Raw genomic sequence first — 20,929 nt, 5'->3', positions numbered from 1 at the left:
CCCCCAGCAAACCTGGAAGGAGACCAGGCTTGGGGTGGGGGGGATTACCTCAAGGAGATTTACATTGAAATCTTGACAGGTGCAGGGAGGTGCAGTCCTACGGCAGACCAGCTATGGCTACACTCTGAAATAATAGTAATTCATGTCTCTCCCCCCCACAGACACACCAAATTCCCTGTTATCTCAGCAGGCCTGTGGTTGTGACCAAATATTTACTTAGCCTAGTTTGACCCTCACACAGGAGAGCTGTGACCAGTGCTGGCATGCCTAAATGCACATCTTTGTGCTTGACTCTCCCCAAGTCCAAAGTTAAAGCAAAGATTTGTAGCGCATCTCCGTGTTATGCAGAGAACAGCACTTGGGAGCTGTGAGCTTTGTCAGCTGTGAGCATCACTAACTTTCTGGGCCACTTCTGCCATTTTGTACTTGCTGTTGGAGCACTTAAGCTCTGCTGCAGCATTTGCTCTTTGCCTAAATATTTCTCTCCTGCCAGTTAAGAGTTTTCATGCATCCATTCTTTATTTTCCCTTTGGATTATTTTCCTATATAGAGGGGGCAAAATGAGTGTGGATGTATTCCAAATCTCAAGCTTTGCAACCTCATCACAGTTGGGGCTTTGGTTGGCCAGCAGGGGTTGTGTTCTCTTCCCCATCTTCAGAGGGCCTAATAACACACTGTCTTCTCCAGAGATGGCCCCAAGTTGGGTGGAGAGGTGTGCTCTGCAGTTCTGTGCTTCCCAAGTGCACGGGGACCCAATTCAGAGCAGGACCATGGCCTGCAGAGAAAGGTGACTTAGACCTTAACTCCTGTCTCATTTTTCTGACCTGAAATGGCTCTGGTGGGGAGTGCTGCTTACCCTGTTATGGGAACATAGTATGTAGTTCATCTGTACATGTGCAGCCCCCAGCAAGGTAAATATCACCCCACCTGGAACCATTACAGGTTTGGAAGGTGTGTAGTAGGGTCAACCCAAGTGGGCTCAGTTGGTTTTGCTGGAGAAGTTTGAAAGTGTGACTGACTTGCCCAGAACAAGACCTCTTGCCAATTTCTGGACATGAAGCAAGGCAATGGAATATCTTGAAGCTGCATCCTACGCAGCCTGGTTGGGGTGGGGGAAGACAAGAAGTAAATGGACATGAAGTCGTGCCAGCTACCTCTTACAAGCAGTCCTTGCTGTTTTTTCTCACTCACTGCTTCTAAGTCAGCCTGGGTACTACATCGCTAGCTGGTACATCTTGATCTGGTGCCCCTTGATCTGCTAGATAGCACCTCCAGTGTAACCAGTGTCAGGTACTCAGCAGCTGTAATTCTGATAAAGGGCAGTGAGGAAACCACTGGTTTGTGCTGCCTGGAGATAACTGCTGCTGTTCTGTTCTTCCCTGCTTCTTAGCTGTAATCAGCTGCTGCTTAGCCCTGTTCTTGCACATTTGCAATCCTTAAGACTCTCTGAAATGCAAGGAGCTGTTATCACCTTTCAGAAATATCAGCTGTAGAGATGCAATAAGGTTTTGGTTTTATTCTGCTTCCAGTGAGTTGCTCCACAGGAGTTCTGGAGGAGGGTGGTCTTTTCCACCTGTCTTGTGCAAGCTTCTTAATATGTAAGTCTTGAATTGGAATGGCATAGCTTATGACCACAATCCCAAAGGCATCTTGCTGCTGTGATTGTAATCATGGGCAAAAGAAGGGAACGAAGTCACTGGTCAGAGAAAAATTACAGAAAGCAGAACCATTGTAATGAACATTACCTTTGAGATGCACACCACTCTCTGTTCATGTTTCTGCGAGGAAGAAACTACAGGAAAAAGTGTCTGAAATAGGACTTAAGATAGTTACCCCAGGTTCTCCAAAACCAGAAGTTTTATCCTTGGGTTCTTGTAGGTTATCCGGGCTGTGTGACCGTGGTCTTGGTATTTTCTTTCCTGACGTTGCTCCAGCAGCTGTGGCAGGCATCTTCAGAGGATTAACACTGAAGGACAGTTTATCCTTGGGCTTTCCACTTCCTGTGCAAATACTCTAACCACAAAATTCTTTCTTGACCTTGACTTGAGGTCTCTTGGTAATTCTTTGCTAAGTTGTGCTTCCACAGGGCTAAGTCAGAGTTGCACCACTTAATCCTCTGTGGCATCTCAGCAGAATTTAATGTTCGACAGTGGCAGAGACTTGGCATGGAAATGAGACTCCCCCTTGCTGTGTGAAAGCATTTTTCCCGTCTACTTCCCACCCCTTTCTTGCTGTTTTCTGGCAACTTCTTTCAAGGAGCTTAAATCAGCTGGATCCAGTGGTGTCATCTAAACTCACTGGTGTAGGAATGAGCTTGCCTTGATTATGGAGTTGGTCTGCTTCCTGGTGCATGTCTGTCCTACAGAGCATTGAATGTAATTGTTGGGGAAACTACCCACTGGATTGGGCAGATATTTAAACGTGTTCCTATGGCTGTCCCAACCTTCCCATGGTAAAGACTTCAGACCCACTGGGAAGAGTATCTAGCGCAACAAGCATCTCCTGTCCCTAGCCTTTTACAACTTTTAGGATATAAGAGAGGGAAAATAACAGCTAAGGCTGCAATCCTAAAGGGGGGCAAAGCTCTTAAGGAGCCGGTGTGACTCCATGGTGGTGTAAGTGCCCATTTAACTTAGGTTAATGGGCACTTATGCCATACCAAGGGCAAACACGCCAGCACCAAGAAGGGGTTCCCAGGGGGCAGAGCTGCCTTTAGGCAGCTTCCTAACCCCTTTTGCTCCAGGAATGCCCCCTCTTGCAGCAGCGTGACTGCACCACCTTTTTTGATGGCATAGCCCCGTTGCTTTCAATGGGGGCATTTACCTTTTTATACTATTTTAGATTGTTTGATTTTCATTATGGTGCCTGGGAAGCCTCTGAGGAGGTGGCTTGGCTGCGCCGCTCCCGGCTGCTGTAGATCTACCCCCCACCTTCAGGAATGGGCTGTAAGTCTAGCTTTAGTAATTCCTCCCACCTATTCACGCTCATCTGTACAGTGCTGAGTGTAGCTTGGAATGGGGCACATGGTGCATGCTAGACTGGGTTCAGTGTTCCTTAATGTGTTACTGCAGAATTCTGACCACAGATGTATGGTAGGAAGGTGCATCCCCTCAATAGGGCTTTGAAACAACTTTTCTGTATTCGTATAGTCAGTGTGCCTTGTTTGTACAAATGCTATTTTGATAAGTATGTTCTAGCTACTCCGCATACATCTGCTACGTTTGAGCACACAGACAACTTACTATGTGTGCTGCATTTCAAAGTACGTCACACTACTCATTGCATCACATTTCTTTTCAAATGGATCATTATGATTCTGGCTGTATAAAATCTCATGTTCAGTTCCTGACTTGTAGGGACCTCAGCAGAGAGACTCTTTTGCCCAAGACCCAGGGAAACTGTTGTCTGGTAGTATTTGGAAAAAGGATAATAGATTAGACTCTGAAATAAGGCAGCTCCCTACGTAAGGGCTGAGATAGGAGTTCATTCTTTTCCCCTGGATTCTGAACTGCTCCACAGAAGCAGCCTTTTGACCTTTACTAAAGAAAACTGTGACTAGGGATGGGTGTACAGCTAGTCAGAAGGAAGGGATGGACCCAGGATCCATGAACCTATAAGGAAGGAACTCTAAAAGTAGGCACTGAGGGGCTGTTCTGACCTTTGCTTGCAAAGGAACAGCAGTGCCATGTAGGGAAAAGCATGCTATTTGCGTGTAGATAACCACATAAAACAATGCCTGATTTCCCCTCCACCTGGAATGCAAGATATCTTAGTGCCCAAGATTTAAAAAAAAAATACAAACTACTGGGATGAAGAGTTTCCCAGTGGGTTGTGGGAAGCTTTTGCTTCTCTTCTCCATTATCCTAAGCAGTGCCAAAATCAGCCTCTTGTTGTGTCTCTTGTTGAGGCAACACCTGCTTAAAAATGCAACGTGGAGTCACAGCTGGCTCTAACTTCCCAGCATATTTGTGGAGGTAAGCACATACCAGCATTGTGTCTGCAGTTGTACATTTAGGACTTGTGCTTTCCTAACATGATCTAGGGTCATGAAAGGGCCCAAAGAAGGCAACTGTTAGAGAAGCTGGTGCTGGCACAGGGAGGCTGGGCTCACGCTTGGCAAACAAGTCACTTTGCATTCCATCCCATTTGATGCAATTTAATTAAATACGTGGTGCTGTTTTAGACAGCAGGATTCTTTGGCACACATTGAGGTAGAACCCTGCTGTGTCCTACCTTCTGTACTTGGTGGACTACTTATCAAATAAGCTCACCCCTTTGTGGGCTTTGTTTGGATGCATGTGCTTTGGAATCACTTAGACTCTTTCTCTAAGGAAAGGCATCCAAGGGGGGCACCTGTGTGTGTGTGTGGGGGGGCAGTGGAATTCAGGAAGGGCTTCTAAAGTAAGCCTTCTGTGGATTTGGTTGCTGAGCTTGCTGTGTGCAAAGGAAACTTAGAACCAGTTCTCATTATCTGCCCATTAAGGATCCCAAAATAGGTTTGTGTTTTTTAATTTAAGAAAAGAGGTGTTTTTTCCATCCTGTTCAGGGGATTAAAAGTTAACTTGGCTGTCAGCAATGACAGCTATGTTGATCCTTAATCTAATTGTGAGGGCTCTCAGAGCCAAGTTCACAACAGTCTCTCTGGCACTACATGAACATAACATTTTGTGTTCCACTCTTCTCACTGGTGCTGGCCAGATGTAGAGCCGTCTTAGGCCTCCTGTGTCCGTTGGAAGTTTTACTTCTGATTAAGTTTTCTTAAGCTTCATCCTACATGAGCTGGTGAAATGAGACATGAAGGGAACGAGACACTATAAGCCAGTTCACATAGCTGTAATATATAGAAATGGCTGGTGGCAGTGAAACTTGAGCCTGCAGCCATGGTAGTGAGTAAAGCTGTTGGTTGCATTTCCTGACTCACAAGTGACGTATTTTGGCTACTACTTGAGTGGAGAAAATAATTTTGCAAATTGTCCTTTAGGTTCTCTTTGTAGTAGGGTATGCTACTGTTCCTGTGCTTCTCTAGAGGAAGTGGGCGGCCATATTCTGGAGGTTAAATAAGATTACTGCCTAGATTGTTTTACTCCGTTTTCTTCCAAGTTGTTTCTTTAATATCTGTTAGTAGCATTTGGTTCTTCTCTCAATGGAGAGAAACTGCCTTGCTCGAATTGGCCCTGTGTCTTTGGTAGAATATACCTTTGACATCTTCTTGACTGATAGCTGACATGGAATTACGAGCAAGGATTAGAAGGGAAACTGAACTCTGCTCAGGCATGATGTTACTTGATCCTAGGGGAGACCCCCCCCCCAGAGAAGTTGCATAATGGGTAGCACCACAGCTGTCAACAAGCTCTTTAAGGTAATGTGTACTTGAAGCTGTTCAGAATTTCACAGCCATGGCTGGCTGTAATCTATAGATTTGCCTTATGGATGCTAATTAGGGGTCACATTCAATGAAACTTGGATTGTTTATCAATCTCAGGAGTTTGGGCAAAGCCTGTTTCTAGGCCACGTAATGACAACAGAGGCCATTGGTGTGAAATATCTGGAAAATTCACCCTTGGATGGAGCTTGAGTAATTGGCTGGTGGCATGGGGCTGTATCTTACCTTGAGAAGCTTTTGGTTGAGAGGTGAGGTGCAAATATTTTAAATACCTCCCATTTCCTCTTATACCCTGGTTGTCACCGAGAGAAACTGTATGTGTATATTAATGTTATAAATGGAAAGTTCTATGGGTGGATCCTTTTTTTTTCTGGGCAAAAAGATCAAGTTTGCTGGTACCACGTATCTAGCATGTTGCCATTAAGAGCATCATTTTGAACTTCATACATTTTGGAGAAGCTAACAGACCATTTTGGAGCCCTTTTGTCAAGTTTTTCTGTGATCTAGGGTAGCACAGTTTTTCCTTGGCAGGGGAGCTGAAGGCACCATAGATATTCCAACTGGATCAGGACCCCCAAATATTGCAAAATCACCCAGTGCTGAATGGGTAATCACCTGGCATGTGCTTTATTTGCTCCTAATTTTCAATGGTGTCATTCTGACCTTCCTTATCAGACCTTGAGCCCCTTCCACAAGCAGTTGAGTCAACATGACCTATCATTTGTGAGTCAGAAATAATAGCTCATGCTTCTGCCAAGGTGGACGACTGCATCAGCAGCTTTTCTTGATATTTGCTGAAAGCCCTGGGGCAGGGGCTTCTGTTCTTGTCTATTTGAACCTTGAACTGCAAAAGAAGTTTCAAATGCCAGTAGAACTACGCTTTCCACCCTAAAGTAGACCAAAGAGATTGCCTGCATTGCAGGAAGAAGAAGAAGAGTTGGTTTTTAGATGCCAACTTTCTCTACCACTTAAGAGAGTCTCAAACCAGCTTACAATTACCTAGCCTTCCCCTCCCCACAACAGACACCCTGTGAGGTAGGTGGGGCTGAGAGAACGTGACTCGCCCAAGGTCACCCAGCTGGCTTCACATGGAGGAGTGGGGAAACCAATCCAGTTCACCAGATTAGCCTCCGCCGCTCACGTGGAGGAGTGGGGAAACAAACCCAGTTCTCCAGATTAGAGTCCACCGCTCCAAACCACCACTCTTAACCACTACACCACACTGGCCACAGAAAAACTGTGGCTGTAGTGGTTAGAGTGTTGGACCTAGGAGTGAATCCCCTCTCTGCCATGGGAGCTTGCTGGGTGCCCTTGGGCCAGGTCACGCACTGTCAGCCTAGCGTACCTCACAGGGGAGTTGTGAGAATAAAATGGAGGAGAAAAGAACTGTGTAAGCTGCTTTAAGTCTCCATTGGGGAGAAAAGCAGGGTGTAAATGGAATAGTGGGTTACTGTTCAGAGAGTTGCAGCTTGTAATGTTGTTGGACTGGATGCATCAGGAAAGACTATTGCGAATGCAGACCTCTTTCCTAATTTGGAAATCTCTCCTTCGGAATTTAGTTCTAAGTGGGCTTTAAATCCTGTGTAGTTGGGATGTGATTGAAGACAGTTCCCGAAAGCTCTAGTAGACTTGTAAGAGGCTGTCTAACCTCCACAGATTGACTTGTACAGTCCATATCAGTGTGTACCACATCAGGGTTTAAAGCATGCTGCAAAAAGCAGAGTCAATTGATAAATGTGGAATTTCAAACCGTGTCGCAACACACTGATTGCCTACTTTGTAGCATATTTTGTTTTGCAGGCTAATATTGGGCAAATGGACACCCCCAAAGAACTCTGGAAGATGATAACAGGGAACATGGCTCTAATACAGGTAAGATCTAGGGTAGCTAACAGTGCCTTCGGGGAGTGGGAGGAATTTCTGAGGGGGCTGGAAGCCTTGATTGTGTCTTACTTTGCCACTTTGGGATTTGTCACTCCTGTGGCTGTCAGTCCCAAAGAATGCCAAGCAGCCCATTGCCACAACTTAGAAGAAGATCCTTCTCTCTCTGACTCAGCAAAAAGCCAGTCATGGGCCATCGCTAATGGCAGGCAAGAGGGGAAGAGCTGAATTAGCACCAGCACCAGCAGGGATGCAGCCACAAGCCCTTGGCCAGAGTATAGGGCTTCCACTGACTGGGAGCAAGAGAATCACTTTTCTTTTTGGTCTCCTCTATTAATATTTGGCTGTGTCTTCTAGGTTCAAGCAACAGTGGTAGGTTTCCTGGCGTCAATTGCTGCAGTGGTATTTGGCTGGATCCCAGATGGACACTTCAGCATTGGCCATGCCATTCTTCTCTGTGCCAGTAGTGTGGCTACAGCCTTCATAGCTTCCCTCGTGCTGGGTAAGAAGGAAATTCTTTGGAGGTGGGCGGGGAGAGGGGGGAAATGTTCAGTCCCTGCTTCTGGTGTAAGCAAGGCTAAACTGCCTCTCTCTGGTCCTCTAGGCATGATCATGATTGGCGTAATCATCGGCTGTAGAAAGATGGGCATTAACCCTGACAATGTGGCTACACCTATCGCTGCGAGTCTGGGTGATCTCATCACTTTAGCTTTGCTTTCTGGGATCAGCTGGGGCCTCTACATAGAACTGGGTAAGATAAAGGATGTTGCATGGCCCTCTTTTTTTGTGTTGCATATTGTAGGTGCCGTAAGGAAATGACTAGAAATTACCTTGGATTCCCTAACCCATTCCCTCCTTGCCAATCTAGTTCTTAAGGTTCATTTTATGCTGCACTGGTCTAGTGCACACATACTGCTGACTTTCTGCAATGCATGGTTTGCAGACCAGGAGCTCATTGTGGTTGCATGCTCCCTCCTTAAGCATACTTTCCTCTCACTTCCTTTGTCAGTTAGGCCCAAATCACCTGTGCATTGTAAAGCACAGAATCCTTGAAATGTGATTGCAAACTACCCTTTCTGTGTGGCCATATGATTCAGAAACCTGGTATTAGTGCATTTAAAACTGCTGTTCTTGTTTTTTTTTTTTGCACATCAAAAATGCTACTTACACATCTAGAACTGCCTTCCTGTGTTTCACATATCCAGGCCAAAGTGCATCAAGTGGCACTTACAATTTTGGCCTTGTGATTTAGAGAACTACACATGCATCATGGGCACATCCAGTAGTAAGCTTGCAATGCATTTGCATCTTTAAGGATTTGATTTGTCTCCTGAGTCTGTTAACCAGCACTGTGTTCATTGCCAATTCCTTAGTGCTCACAGAAAATTTTAGTGGAGAGTCAAACTAAGCACCAGCCAAAGATCTGTTTGCACTTAAAGCAAGAGCCTGACTACAAACTCCATGACTGAAAGCTGGAAATTATCTGTCAACCATGTGGATTGCTGGAGATCAGCTAGGACTGAAACTGCCTGTGTATACTGCAGGAAATGGAACAGTACATTTGAACTCCTAACACAGAGCTGTACTCGAGTGCTTCTTAAATACTATGTGAATTGGAACCCAGTTTTGGCAGGTGTTACACAGGAGAGGGGATGCTTTACTGCCTGCTTCTGTGGGATGGGACCTGATGTCTGAGTATCACTTTGCAGTGGCTGCTGTCTGATTTCCTGTTTCTTTCCACTCAGAGGACAAAGCCTATGTGAATCCTCTGGTGTTTGCTTTCTTTGTTGCTCTGCTGCCCCTTTGGATCATCATTGCCAAGAGGAATCCAGCTACTCGGGAGGTTCTGTACTCGGGCTGGGAGCCGGTCATCATTGCTATGGCTATTAGCAGGTAGGAAGGCTGTAGGTGGCTGTTTCATGGGAGGATGCCTGCAGGCTTCTCTTAAAAATCTTACCTGGAGGTGGTTAAAATGAGTGGGGAAAACAACATAGTTGAACTGGGTATACCATTCCAAGGCTGAGGTTTAAGTAGTTCTCTTGATCAGATAAATGCTCTTGTAAACATGTTCTTAGAAATTCAAATCTATCCAGTTTTTATGTATTGTATACATATGCTGTTGAAAGCCACCCTGAGCCCAACTTTGGTTAGGAAGGGGCGGGGCACAAATTGAATTAATTAAATAAATAATATTTGGCTAAAAGACATACTGCTCCTTGTGGTGATATTTATGTATTATTACTGGGGTACTTACAAGCCCCCGATGTACCTTGGGCAAATGCATAGGGAACTCCTTCTTTAGCCAAGTAGTCTGCTGCCACTTGTCTTATTTTTTATTGCCAATCTCTCATGCAGTGGTCAAGCAAAACTGCTGAGAAATCAAAAACATCTTGCCCCAAATTGCATATGGCACCAAAGGCAATTGCTTGAAAGGAAGATGGCGCATAGAATTCATACTAGTTGGGCAAGGTTTAAATTGGAGACTGATGCTTCTGACACATCAGTCATTCACATGGATCAAGTTTTGGGCCCCATGAAATCTATCCTCTAAAATGGCTTCTTCATAACTGATTCCTTCAGTTCTGTCATGTTTAGGATTAGGATCCTCACTATTGGAGATTCATTCTGAAGGTCTTCCATCAAAGTTTGCACACAATGTAGGAGAACCTCAGGAGTACAGCTGGATCTACAGAAGCTGGGGTGAGGGGGCAAGATTTGCAGTTCTAAAATTTGAAGCTGGTTTAAGTGCCAGGATCTTTTCTTCAAGCCCAACAGTGCAAAGTTCTGGGTTTTCAGAAGTTCTGGATCTTAGACTCCTCTCCAAGTGCAGATATCCCCTCAGATTTGAGCAAGATCAGACTGCTTATCAGAAATCCCTTGGAAGAGATTGCAGTCCAACGAGCAGACATAGGGGATTACCGCACTTGTATTCCCAACGATGTATTAAGAGTTTGAAAACGTTATAAAAAATACTATTCGCACTTTGTTTGGCCTCTTTAGCTGTGAAGACGTCTTCCAACCATTTATAAGCCGTGGTACCCAAAAACCCTTTTAAAGCGATGTATTAAGAGTTTGAAAATGTTGTAAAAAACATTGCTGGGAGTACAAAGTGCGGTAACCCCCTGAGAAAGGGCAGATCCAGTTCAATCTAGTTCAGTTGGATTTTATCCAGGTCAATTCCAAATTCCAGTTCAATTGGATTTTGTAATCTCTGCTCTTCAGTTGCCTTTCCCAGGGGCAGGCTGCAAATGGTTGATCCTCCATGACTGAAAAGCCCTTTGTACATTGGGGGGAGGGGAGTGTTTTGAATGAAAAAAAACTGAATGGATTACCAACCTGCATTTAGTGCTTCACTGAAAACAGAAATTCTGTTAAGTAGTTACCATTAAAGCAACAACTCTTTGTGGATGCCTCTAAAGTATCTAAGTGCCTGTTCTCAGCTCTTTTTTTCTTCAAAAATTCTTTTTTTTTTTTTTGCAGTGTTGGAGGTTTAATCCTGGGTAAAACTGTGTCAGATCCAAATTTTGCAGGGATGGCTGTCTTCACACCTGTTATCAATGGTGAGCTCTTTGTGTTGGTAATATTTATGAACTGCAGAGTCCAAAGTAATCAAATCTTGTATAGCTGTGCTACTGTATGTGATGGGAGAATGGGAGCTCCCACTAAGACTTGTTCTGTTGCGGTCTCAACAACAACAACGATTCTTTCGTTAGGGACATGTTTCCGTTTCAGTTATCAGGTCTCAGTTTAAGACTCAACAACAAAGTCTCTTCCTTTCCACATGTGTGGCTGTTCTGGACTCACAAGTCTGTGGTCCTTGGGGAAAGAATTGAGCTGGCACAGAGGCAGCAGCTTCTGTGGGCTGACTGTACTGGTGTTCCCTTGTTTCTGCAGGTGTTGGTGGCAATCTGGTCGCTGTCCAGGCCAGCCGCATCTCTACATACCTCCACATGAGTGGGATGCCTGGAGAGACCTCAGAGATAGCTCCCCGCAAGTGTCCAAGCCCTTGCCGCACTTTCTTCAGTTCAGGTAGCCTTGAAATGTGTAGCAGTGGTTGGAATAGGCTGTTGTATTCTTTGAGCTTTCTCCCTTTCCTCCTTTATTTGATGTTGCAGCGTCTCAAGATGTTGGCTGCATAGAAGAGGAGGTTGACTGGAGACTTCTTGGTTATGCAAGTCAGAGTGCTTGAACATCTGCACTGTAGCACATTGATCCAAATGCTTCTCTGCCTGCATATTATCCTAGAGCATATTTGGGGAGTTTCACGTGGTAGTTTCAAATGGAAGTTTTGGCTGTGCTGCAGTCTTTAAAGTTTTGTTTGCCTTATTTTTCTGCTATATGATGAACAGAACGTGTATCCCTAAGTAATCTTGGCGTATGAAGGCCCCTCTCTCATTTAGCCTCACCCATTTAGACATGAAAGAGGGGGTAATTCACAAGTATTGCACTACTTGAACTACTAACTAATATTAATGAATTCATAAACAGCCTTGCATATTTTCAAATTTTTCACTGTTAAATCTTCTAGCTTCTATAATAATTGAGGGGGGCTGGGTCTAGATCAGAGATGTCGAACTCAATTTTTTCAAGGGCCGGATATTACTTATATGTCCCTTGATCAGGCCATGCCTTGCCAGCCCAGATTGAGATTGGGGAGGGTGGCTGCTTTGGCTGGCTTGCGGGCTGGATAAGAGCTCTCAAGGGGCTGGATCCAGCCCGCGGGCCTTATGTTTGACACCCCTGGTCTAGATCATTCAATAAAGCAGAGTGTTTAATTTCTTTGCTCTGCATTTTTTTTTTAAATTGCCGTTAAATCACAGTTGATTTATGGCAACTGCGTAGGGTTTCAAGGCAAGAGATATTCTGAGGTAGTCTCCCATTGCCTGCCTCTGTGTCACCACCTTGGTATTCCTTGAAAGTCTCCCATCCAAATACTAGCCAGGGTCAGGGTGGAGAGCATGTGACTGGCCCAAGATCACTCAGCAAGCTTCCATGGTGCGAGTGGGGATTTGAATTTGGGTTTCCCAAGTCCTAGTTCAACACCTTAACCACTACACCATGTTGGCTCTGCATTACAGCTTCCCTAAACTATGGTCTGGCCTAGAATTCATATGGCTGCACTTACATAGTGCAGCTCAGAATAAGACTTGTAATGCAGAATTTAAGACCTTTTTGATCTTTTCTTGATCTTTTCTGGTAAACCATCTTGAGAGCTGGGAAGCTGACATAAAATGTCTTAGTACTTGTATCCTCATGGAGGCAGGGGAAATTTTTTTAAAAATTACAGTTTCTTTAAAGCAGAAAGTCTGGATGAGGGTTCTTTACTAGTATTGCTCTCTGATACTGCTTGGTACCCTTCACAGACCTTTGCCTATGAGTTCTGATCTTTCTATAATTCTTGATAAACCCAAACAAATGCAGTTGTGCAGTTAAACAAAATTATACATGAAGGGTTCAGTACATTATCTTGCATGTTACAAAGGACTTCAGATTTGTCCTTGCACCTAACTTGCATTTACATCTGATGGGCAGAACTGAGGCTAGAATAATGTAGGAAGGTTGCTTCCCTTCAGAACTTTGGTGTGCCTGGTTAACCCCTCTGCTGTCTCTTCATGTGCCCTACAGATGTGAATTCCCAGTCTGCTCGGGTGCTCTTTCTCCTGGTGGTTCCTGGCCACTTGGTTTTCCTTTACACCATCAGCTCCATGCGGGGTGGCCACACAACACTCACCTTGATCTTTATAGTTTTCTACATGACAGCAGCACTTCTCCAGGTAAGTCTTGGATCCGGCTGCCTGGTATGTGTTGCCAGCAATCACGGTGACCGGGGTCTGGCTACAAGAGTAAATGAAGATTACTTATTGATAGCAGAACTCTGGCCACCTTTTATGAGTGAAGCGTGGTGTTAAGCTGGCTCATGATCTACCGTATATACTCGAGTATAAGCCGAGTTTTTTAGCCATGATTTTTGGCTTAAAAAACTCACCTTGTCTTATACTCGGGTCAATTTTTGTAATTCGCCTGCTGGGCCCTCTCCCAGTGTGCTCCCGCCGGCCAGCTGATGGGCGGGCTGTCCCGCCTTCTCACCCCCACCCCACCCAATCGCGCCTTCTGCGCGATCGCAATTGCACCTTTTGCGTTATCGCGCCTTCTGCTGGGCGGCGGCGATTTCTTCCCCCCCACCTCCACCTCACCCGGTCCGGTCCTCCCACTTGCCAGCTGACCCTGCGGGGCCTCCTGCGCGCAGGGAGGGGGCTGCCTCCACCGTCTGCCTGCGCGCCTGGAGCCCAATCAGGTAAGCCTGCGGGGGGGAGGGGGTGCTTTTCCCCCTCGACTTATACATGGGTGCCTAATTTTTCCCCATTTTGTGGGTGAAATAAGGCACCTCGGCTTATATTCGGGTCGGCTTATACCCGAGTATATACGGTAATTCCTCGATATAATTTGTCATGGACTCTGGTCACTACCACATTAAGACAGGGTAGCACTGCTGAATTGGCTGGAAGCAGATATAAAACTATAGTTCCTAATCAGTCTTTACATAGTCCTGTAAAAAAAATTGGCAATTATAGAATCAGGTATTCACTGTCTTTAACAGACAAATGTATTTATTGCCATCTTCTAAAAACTGGTAGCTCTTCTGTAGGACTTCCTTGTGAGGTCACTTTTCTTTTAAAAGTGTCCAGTAGCATTAGAATTTTGTGAATTCCATGGTGACAGATATCACTGTCACAATTTTGAAGCATTTCTGTGGTATTTAGCACTTCAGAAAATTTTGACTTCCTGTTAAATAGGAAATGTTAGGATTTAATTTAAAATATTTTTTTCGCTTGGTCATTTAAATCCTACGTCATTAAACTTCCCTTTTTAAGAAGTGTCTTTTTTTTCTCCTACAAACACAGATTTTTTTTCAAATTCCTGGAAATTGAAGCTTATGCTCAAAAGTAGAGAACATAAAGAATTTGAAAAATCCGTATAGCAAACCAGTAACTTTAGATAACGGAGCTATGGCAACTAAATGGCCGCCCAGATGTTTAGACAGTTATTTTATTCAGAACATGTTTATGTTCTGCCTGAGGAGGCTTAAAAATAGAAATAATAGAAACAAAATATTAAAATATTATTAATTAAGATGCAGCATTTTAAAAACTGATTAATTAAAAGCCTGGGTGGAACGGAAACACTTTGGCCTGGTGCTTAAAATAAAAACTGAATTGCTAGGTGAGCTTCAAGGTGAAGGACATTCCACAAGGGAGGTGGCACTACTGAAAAAGCTCTGTCTCTGGTTGCCACCCAACTCCCCTCTGAAGGCAAGGGCATTGAGGACAGGGTTTGTGAGGCTGATCTTACCTCAGGTTGCCACTCAACTCCACTCTGAAGGCAAGGGCACATAGGGCAGGGTTTGTGAGGCCGATCTTAAATACTCTTCAGTTACTGAAGTAATGGTGAATATTAGTGAGCACCTGTCCACCTTCATCGACAGTCTATGTCAAACTCTCTGTTATAAGGAAAAATATACTCAGTAGCCCTGACCTGGATAGCCCAGGCTAGCTTGATCTTGTCAGATCTCAGAAGCTAATCATGGTCGTAAGCAGGGTGGACCCTGGCAAATATTTGGATGGGAGACCTCCAAGGAATACCCGGGTCATGGCGCAGATGCAGGCAGTGGTAAACCACCTCCCAATGTCTCTTGCCTTGAAAATCTCATCAGGGGTCGCCATAAGTGAGATCATGTGACTTGACGGCAACGACAACAAAATTAGGAATTCATCAGAAGAAGAAGACCTAAGTTAAATAATTTCCAAACCTCTGAAATTGAAAGCAGAGCACAAAGCATTTGAAAAAGTATAGTTAAATGAGACTTTCAGATAGCCTGAGGAAATACCCAAGTTGGAACAAGTATAGTCATTGCAGTTGTAATGCTGCTGTAAAATCTACAGTGTTGCATCTTACATGCCATCTGGACGTCCGATGACTCAACATTGCAGATTAATCCAAACACTTGGAGTAGATGTTTTCTTATACAATCACTTTCTAGGTATTTTCCTCAAAATAAGTGGAATAAGCGCTTAACATAATTGCAGTACTTTTCTGTAATTTGCTTAAAAAAACACTTTACACTTGGATCCTCTGTTATCCTGGTTATTTCAATGCTATCTCCTTATGCTAATTGTTAAATGGCTAATGTGAAATTTACTTTCCTGAATTATGCATAGAGTTCATTTTGTTTAGACATTTCTCCCCCCTGCCCCATCACCACAAATAGCTTGGAGCTGCTCAGTCTTGTTAATGAATAGAGGTGTAACTGCCATTAAAAGAGCAACAGGAGTTTTGATACTTCTGGTTCTTATAATTTAGGATGCCTGTCTTCTAACATGGGGTTAGGTTTTTTTTTTTTTTAGTAGCTTTGTCTGCAAGTAAAACTCTTAACTGTCTGGCTGGGGAGGCTGCACACTTACAGAAGGGCAAAATGTCTGCAGGGAGATGACGTGGCCGGTGTCTTTTTGACTTTCCTCCCTCCCTTGACCAAGCCTTATCTTGCATGACTACAAGCTGTCCAGTTGGGCAGAATGAATGATGGAACGGGAGTCGTTGTGAAAGGAATGCTGGAGATGTTGATTACTTTCCGCTGTCTGCTGTGGGATCTGGGCTTTGCATAATTCTTGGGCAAACAGTGTGGCAGGGGAGATTCCAACCCACTCTGGCTTCCCACTCAATATTTGTTGAAATAGCCGTCCGTGTGTGTGTTGAGGGGGAAGCTGAACTGAAGCTGGTGGAAATGAGTCATCAGGAAGAGAAATACAGCTGCTAAATATAGGCTGCAGCCCCCTGCCAGGCTCACAGGCACTTGAGAAGGTGGAAAGGAACTTTGGCTGGCTAGCAAGCCCATCTTAAAATGTGAAGTTCCCACGTTCTGTGTATAGGGAGTTCTCCCTAACATAGCTATTGTTCCAAGAAAGCAGCTTTATAAGGTAGAGCTTCTGCTCCAGTAGAGAGTGCAGTAAGGACTGTGGCTCTGGGACAGTCACAACCCCCTTAGTAGCTGGTGCCTGCAGTGCTGCTAGTGAGAGATGCATAGCTTCCTGACCACCTGGTAAACCCTCTCTTCTGGAAACTTAGTATGTACAGCGCCTCCGTCAACAATGTACTTTGTGGGTGTGCATATGCACTCAGATACTATTTGCAGAGGACAGAGAAAAACAACTCCCGCTGTAGGGCAACAGCTGCAGAGTGAGTGAGGGAGCCAGTGGCTGCCTTGGCACCCCTCCACTTCTCCAGGGTGGGCTTTCTATCTGACTCTTGCCTCCACCAAACAAGAGGAGGCAACAGAAAGCAGGGTCACATCAGCTGGGTGGGTGGTTTCAGGTGGTTATCATCGGGATGCATCACCTGCCATGCTAATTAGCAAGCTCATGTGTCGAAGGGGATGAGAGGAGCAAGCAGGAGCAGCAGCCAGTATGCGCCAGCTAACTGGCTACTAGAGTTTACTCTGCCATCTGAAGTGGGGATTTTCCCCTCCATGTTTGTCTGGTCCCCCCTCCCTGACGATAGCGCAGGTGTCCAGCTCAACTAAATTGCATAGTGACCAGTTCTAATTTATGACTGGATAAACCTCTGTGTATGAAACCATACATTGGCCATAGACACAAATAGTTTGTAACATGTAAAGCCCAAGTTTGGAGAGAGTGGACAGGGAGAGGTTTTTCTCCCTCTCCCATAATACTAGAATATGGGGTCATTTGCTGAAGCTGGAGGGTGAGAGATTCAAAACAGATAAAAGGAAGTATTTTTTCACACAACACATAGTTAAATTGTGGAACTCCCTGCCCCAAAATGTGGTGATGGCTGCCAACTTGGAAGGCTTTAAGAGGGGAGTGGACATGTTCATGGAGGAAAGGGGTATTAATGGCTACTAGTTAAAATGGATACTAGTCATGATGCATGCCTATTATCTCCAAGATCAGAGGAGCATGTCTGTTAACTTAGGTGCTGTGGAACACAGGCAGGACAATGCTGCTGCAGTCGTCTTGTTTGGGGGCTTCCTAGAGGCATCTGGTTGGCCACTGTGTGAACAGACTGCTGGACTTGATGGGCCTTGGTCTGATCCAGCAGGGCTTTTCTTATGTTCTTAAGTAAATCAACGGTAATGGCTAGATCTCTGGCTATAACGCTGCCACTGTGCTTCTGCCTTCCAGGTTTTCATTCTTCTCTACATTGCTGACTGGATGGTCCACTGGATGTGGGGCAGAGGCATGGACCCGGACAACTTCTCAATTCCTTACTTGACGGCGCTGGGTGACTTGCTTGGGACCGGTTTCTTGGCACTCAGCTTCCACATCCTCTGGCTCATTGGAGACCGGGACACAGATGTGGGGGATTAGAGGCACCCTTCTTTGACCTTTCTCCACTCCCTAGGTCTTCTCCTTCTGTGACATTCCCCACCCCTTCTCCTCCAAGCCTTGCTGCCACCCTTTGTCTCTATTTGGGACTTCAACTTTGATACCGGATTCTCATTATTTTCAATGGGAATTTTATGTGGTTTATATTTCAAGCCAAGTTTGTACAGGAAAAATAGTTTTAAGAAGGGCAAAACAAAAAAAGTGTAAAGACAATCACCAAGTGCAATTTAATAATAAATGTCTAAACTATTAGAATATAATAGAAAATGGATCAACAATTCAGATTTTAAAGAAACCCCACTTCCCTCATTCTGCACCCACTTGAGACACTAGATGTAAAGGGCCACTGTTTTTTGTCGATGTTCTTTTAAATGTTTGAGATGCAATTCAGGTTTATTTTGTTATTAAATTAGGGGCAAGAGTTCTTCACCTTACAGCTGAGTTCTGGAACTGATTAAATGGTTTGTGGTTACTACATACTTCATTTCCACCACCTGCTTGTTTGCACTAATATTGTCTCTCATTTGGCCACAAGCCTTTGATCTCCATGGCTCTGAAATCTGGCTATTTGCTATTGGTGTATAGCAGAATTGGAGTTTGCTGTAGAGTATTACATCCTTCCCTTTGTTGATGAATGAGCTCTTGAATGGAGGTTGAGTTAACCTGCAGTATGTTTCCCAACAACCAGCCATTCCAAATTTGCTAATAAGACTATAAAAGCTCAGCTCTAGAATATTTGTGTATCCAATACTCAGCTCTTGAGTACTGGTCATTGTTCATGACAATCATAGATTTCCCAATCAAGCTGCAGCCTCCCTAAAAGGCTGAGTTCGTGTCACTTTCCATGGCATCATGCCATTCCTCAGTGGAAAAAATTAAGCCACATTAAACGTAAGCTGATAAAGTACAGCCCACCTCCAGCTGCTCATCTCGATGCCCAAAAGTTAGATTTTCATTATTTTACACAGCCAACTATGTACCCTGGATGCATACTCATCTATTGCTTTTTTTAAATGTTGCCCCCTTTGCTGCATTGTGTATGGCCCACATGATGTACATAGCCATGAACTAATTGGAGTGAAACACTGTTGGTATCTTGGATGCCTGGCACTAGGGGAAGTCTAAGTTTCTAGTGCTGTACCATGCTCCTACACTCTGGACTGAGGGTGCTTTGCATCTACCAACAGCTAGGGAACTCGATACAAGATTATTGGATCGGTATAAAACTTCCATACTTTAGATCTCTGGCTTTGCTCTAATCTGTCATATGATTTCCAGCATGCCATAAAGCAGTTGTTTTGTAGCAAAGCCCTTCATGCACATTCATGGTTGATAACTCTTCACTTGTGAGTTAAGGATTTGTACAGAAGTTTCTGTCAACATTATGGGTCTCTACCCAAAATGCCCTGTTAAATATACACATCTCCTCTTCTAAGAGATTACTCCCTAAATACTGACGTTTACTGGCCATGTTTCTTGCCTTTATTTACACTGTGCCATCTTTAATTTTTTGACACTAACATGTTATAGGAAGTCTGAGAGGCATTTGGATCTCATATAGTATTTGTTCTATTTTATGTCTGTGGAAGTACATTTGACTTATGGTGTATCTGGCCAAAAACTGACACAATGCTTTACTGGGGAAATGCTTTATTGGGGAAATGTTATTTAAGTCTCATATCCTCAGTTGGTCTGAATATCGGGAACCTCAATCAAACACTGCAGATGTTTTGTTCACTGTATTCTTCAGCAACTGGCCTACCATCAGGGCAACCATAAATCGGAGAATTTCATTAGCAGGGGTTTCTTTTTTGGAGTGTGCAACTTGCTTGTTGAATGCTGATCTGTGGAGCTCTGAGTCCCATCCTCTGTGCTGGTTGTGCGCATGGAACAGTTTAGGAGCAGTTCAGTACGTGTTGGTATGAACAGCCAAAATAGCTGTCACTTGCATGAAATGTATTAAAGGGGATTGTTTTCATTCACCACATTGACAAAGGGTTCTTCAGAACAGTGTCCTTGTAAGGAGGAAGTCTCTTGTGCTGGATGTTGTTTCAGTATTAAACAATGTAAATTTAAAGTTGCTGGAATTTTAATTGGCTGTAAGCCATGCCTACCTTTTCTAAGGCTCACTACATTTCCCAGCTGCACAGTTCCCATTTCCTGGTTTTGCATCAGCAGTGGCACATCACTTGATTACATATGTAGTTCTTTCCCAAATAATGGTAAAGGAGGTGGTGATTATATTTGTATCAAGAGTTAAAGTCTCTGTGAAAACCAAGGTCCCAGATTTGATTGGCAGCTCTGAACAGGTCCTAGTACAATTTTCTATTAATTGGGTATTGCCTTCAGAATGCTGGCTTGCCTTACCTCAATCAGTAAGGACATTGCGGCCAGCAGTAAGTATCTTGGTTCAGCCTCAGTACCAGATGGATGATAATAAGGAGTTTCCATGCATTATGGGTTCAGGAGTTGTGCCTTTGGCAGTATATTTGAAATTCTGAAGGCTTGATTAAAATGATAGCACTGAAAGGCAGTTGGTACCTAAACAACATAACAATGGCTCAGTTGGACCACTGTGGCTGTAATGCTGGGACCAGGATTACTTCAGAATATTCTTGTCAGTTCTGGAGGCCTTTTAAGACTATAGTCTGTGCAGTGCAGTCTTTGATTAATATGCCCTCATGAGGAAATTTGTGGGACCGCTGTGGAAACGTGTCTGTAGGGTAATCCTTCCATTGCAAGATGATGCCAGCAATGTGGACGACGATGTGAGGGTTGCCTTACTTCTGACACTAACGGTTGAATTCTAATCCATAAGAGTAGCTGAAGAACTCCTTCAGCCTCAAGAACCTTGGAAGTATTTAGGTTTTGTTCTAGAATGGACCCTCATGAAATAACTTGAAACATTCAGTCTGAATTCATTAGGGTCTGAATTCATGCCTCCTAAGCATCTAAAATGAGCTTTGTCTGTCTCACCAGCTTGTGCTGGATGCATCTTAAACTTTTACCTTCCTGACACACCAGCTGATGGTATCTACATGGAACGTCATGCAAATGTTTTGTCGCATTGTTTTTTTCCTCGTTAATGTCTGTGTGTCTGTGCATCTCATGACAGTGTTTCACTCTCCTGGTATTAGTCACAAGATTTAGCCCAAGGTTCAGAAGCTGAGTGCTTAGAGCTGCTTGGGTGACGTCCCTAATTTCTTTTTGTCTGCAGTATGGTGGGGGTGGGGTAAGGATGGGGTGTGTAAACAATTTCCTATAG

At 44.2% G+C, this 20,929-nt stretch overlaps 1 protein-coding gene across 1 annotated transcript in view; it reads left to right on the top strand.

The window, feature by feature from the left end:
* The window catches only part of SLC41A1 (solute carrier family 41 member 1), a 31,981-nt gene extending 14,324 nt beyond the window's left edge, over window positions 1-17,657 (top strand). Inside the window, exons 3-10 of the mRNA XM_056867727.1 lie at window positions 7,184-7,255; window positions 7,622-7,766; window positions 7,869-8,015; window positions 9,010-9,157; window positions 10,745-10,824; window positions 11,159-11,293; window positions 12,890-13,038; window positions 17,461-17,657. Of these exons, the coding sequence (XP_056723705.1) occupies window positions 7,184-7,255; window positions 7,622-7,766; window positions 7,869-8,015; window positions 9,010-9,157; window positions 10,745-10,824; window positions 11,159-11,293; window positions 12,890-13,038; window positions 17,461-17,646 (1,062 nt within the window). The 3' untranslated portion in view covers window positions 17,647-17,657. The remainder of the gene's footprint in view (window positions 1-7,183; window positions 7,256-7,621; window positions 7,767-7,868; window positions 8,016-9,009; window positions 9,158-10,744; window positions 10,825-11,158; window positions 11,294-12,889; window positions 13,039-17,460) is intronic.
* The last annotated feature ends 3,272 nt before the right edge of the window (window positions 17,658-20,929 follow it).

Source organism: Euleptes europaea, chromosome 2, assembly GCF_029931775.1.
Source record: "Euleptes europaea isolate rEulEur1 chromosome 2, rEulEur1.hap1, whole genome shotgun sequence".
Taxonomy (NCBI): domain Eukaryota; kingdom Metazoa; phylum Chordata; class Lepidosauria; order Squamata; family Sphaerodactylidae; genus Euleptes; species Euleptes europaea.
This window is presented reverse-complemented; position numbering and strand designations above follow the sequence as displayed.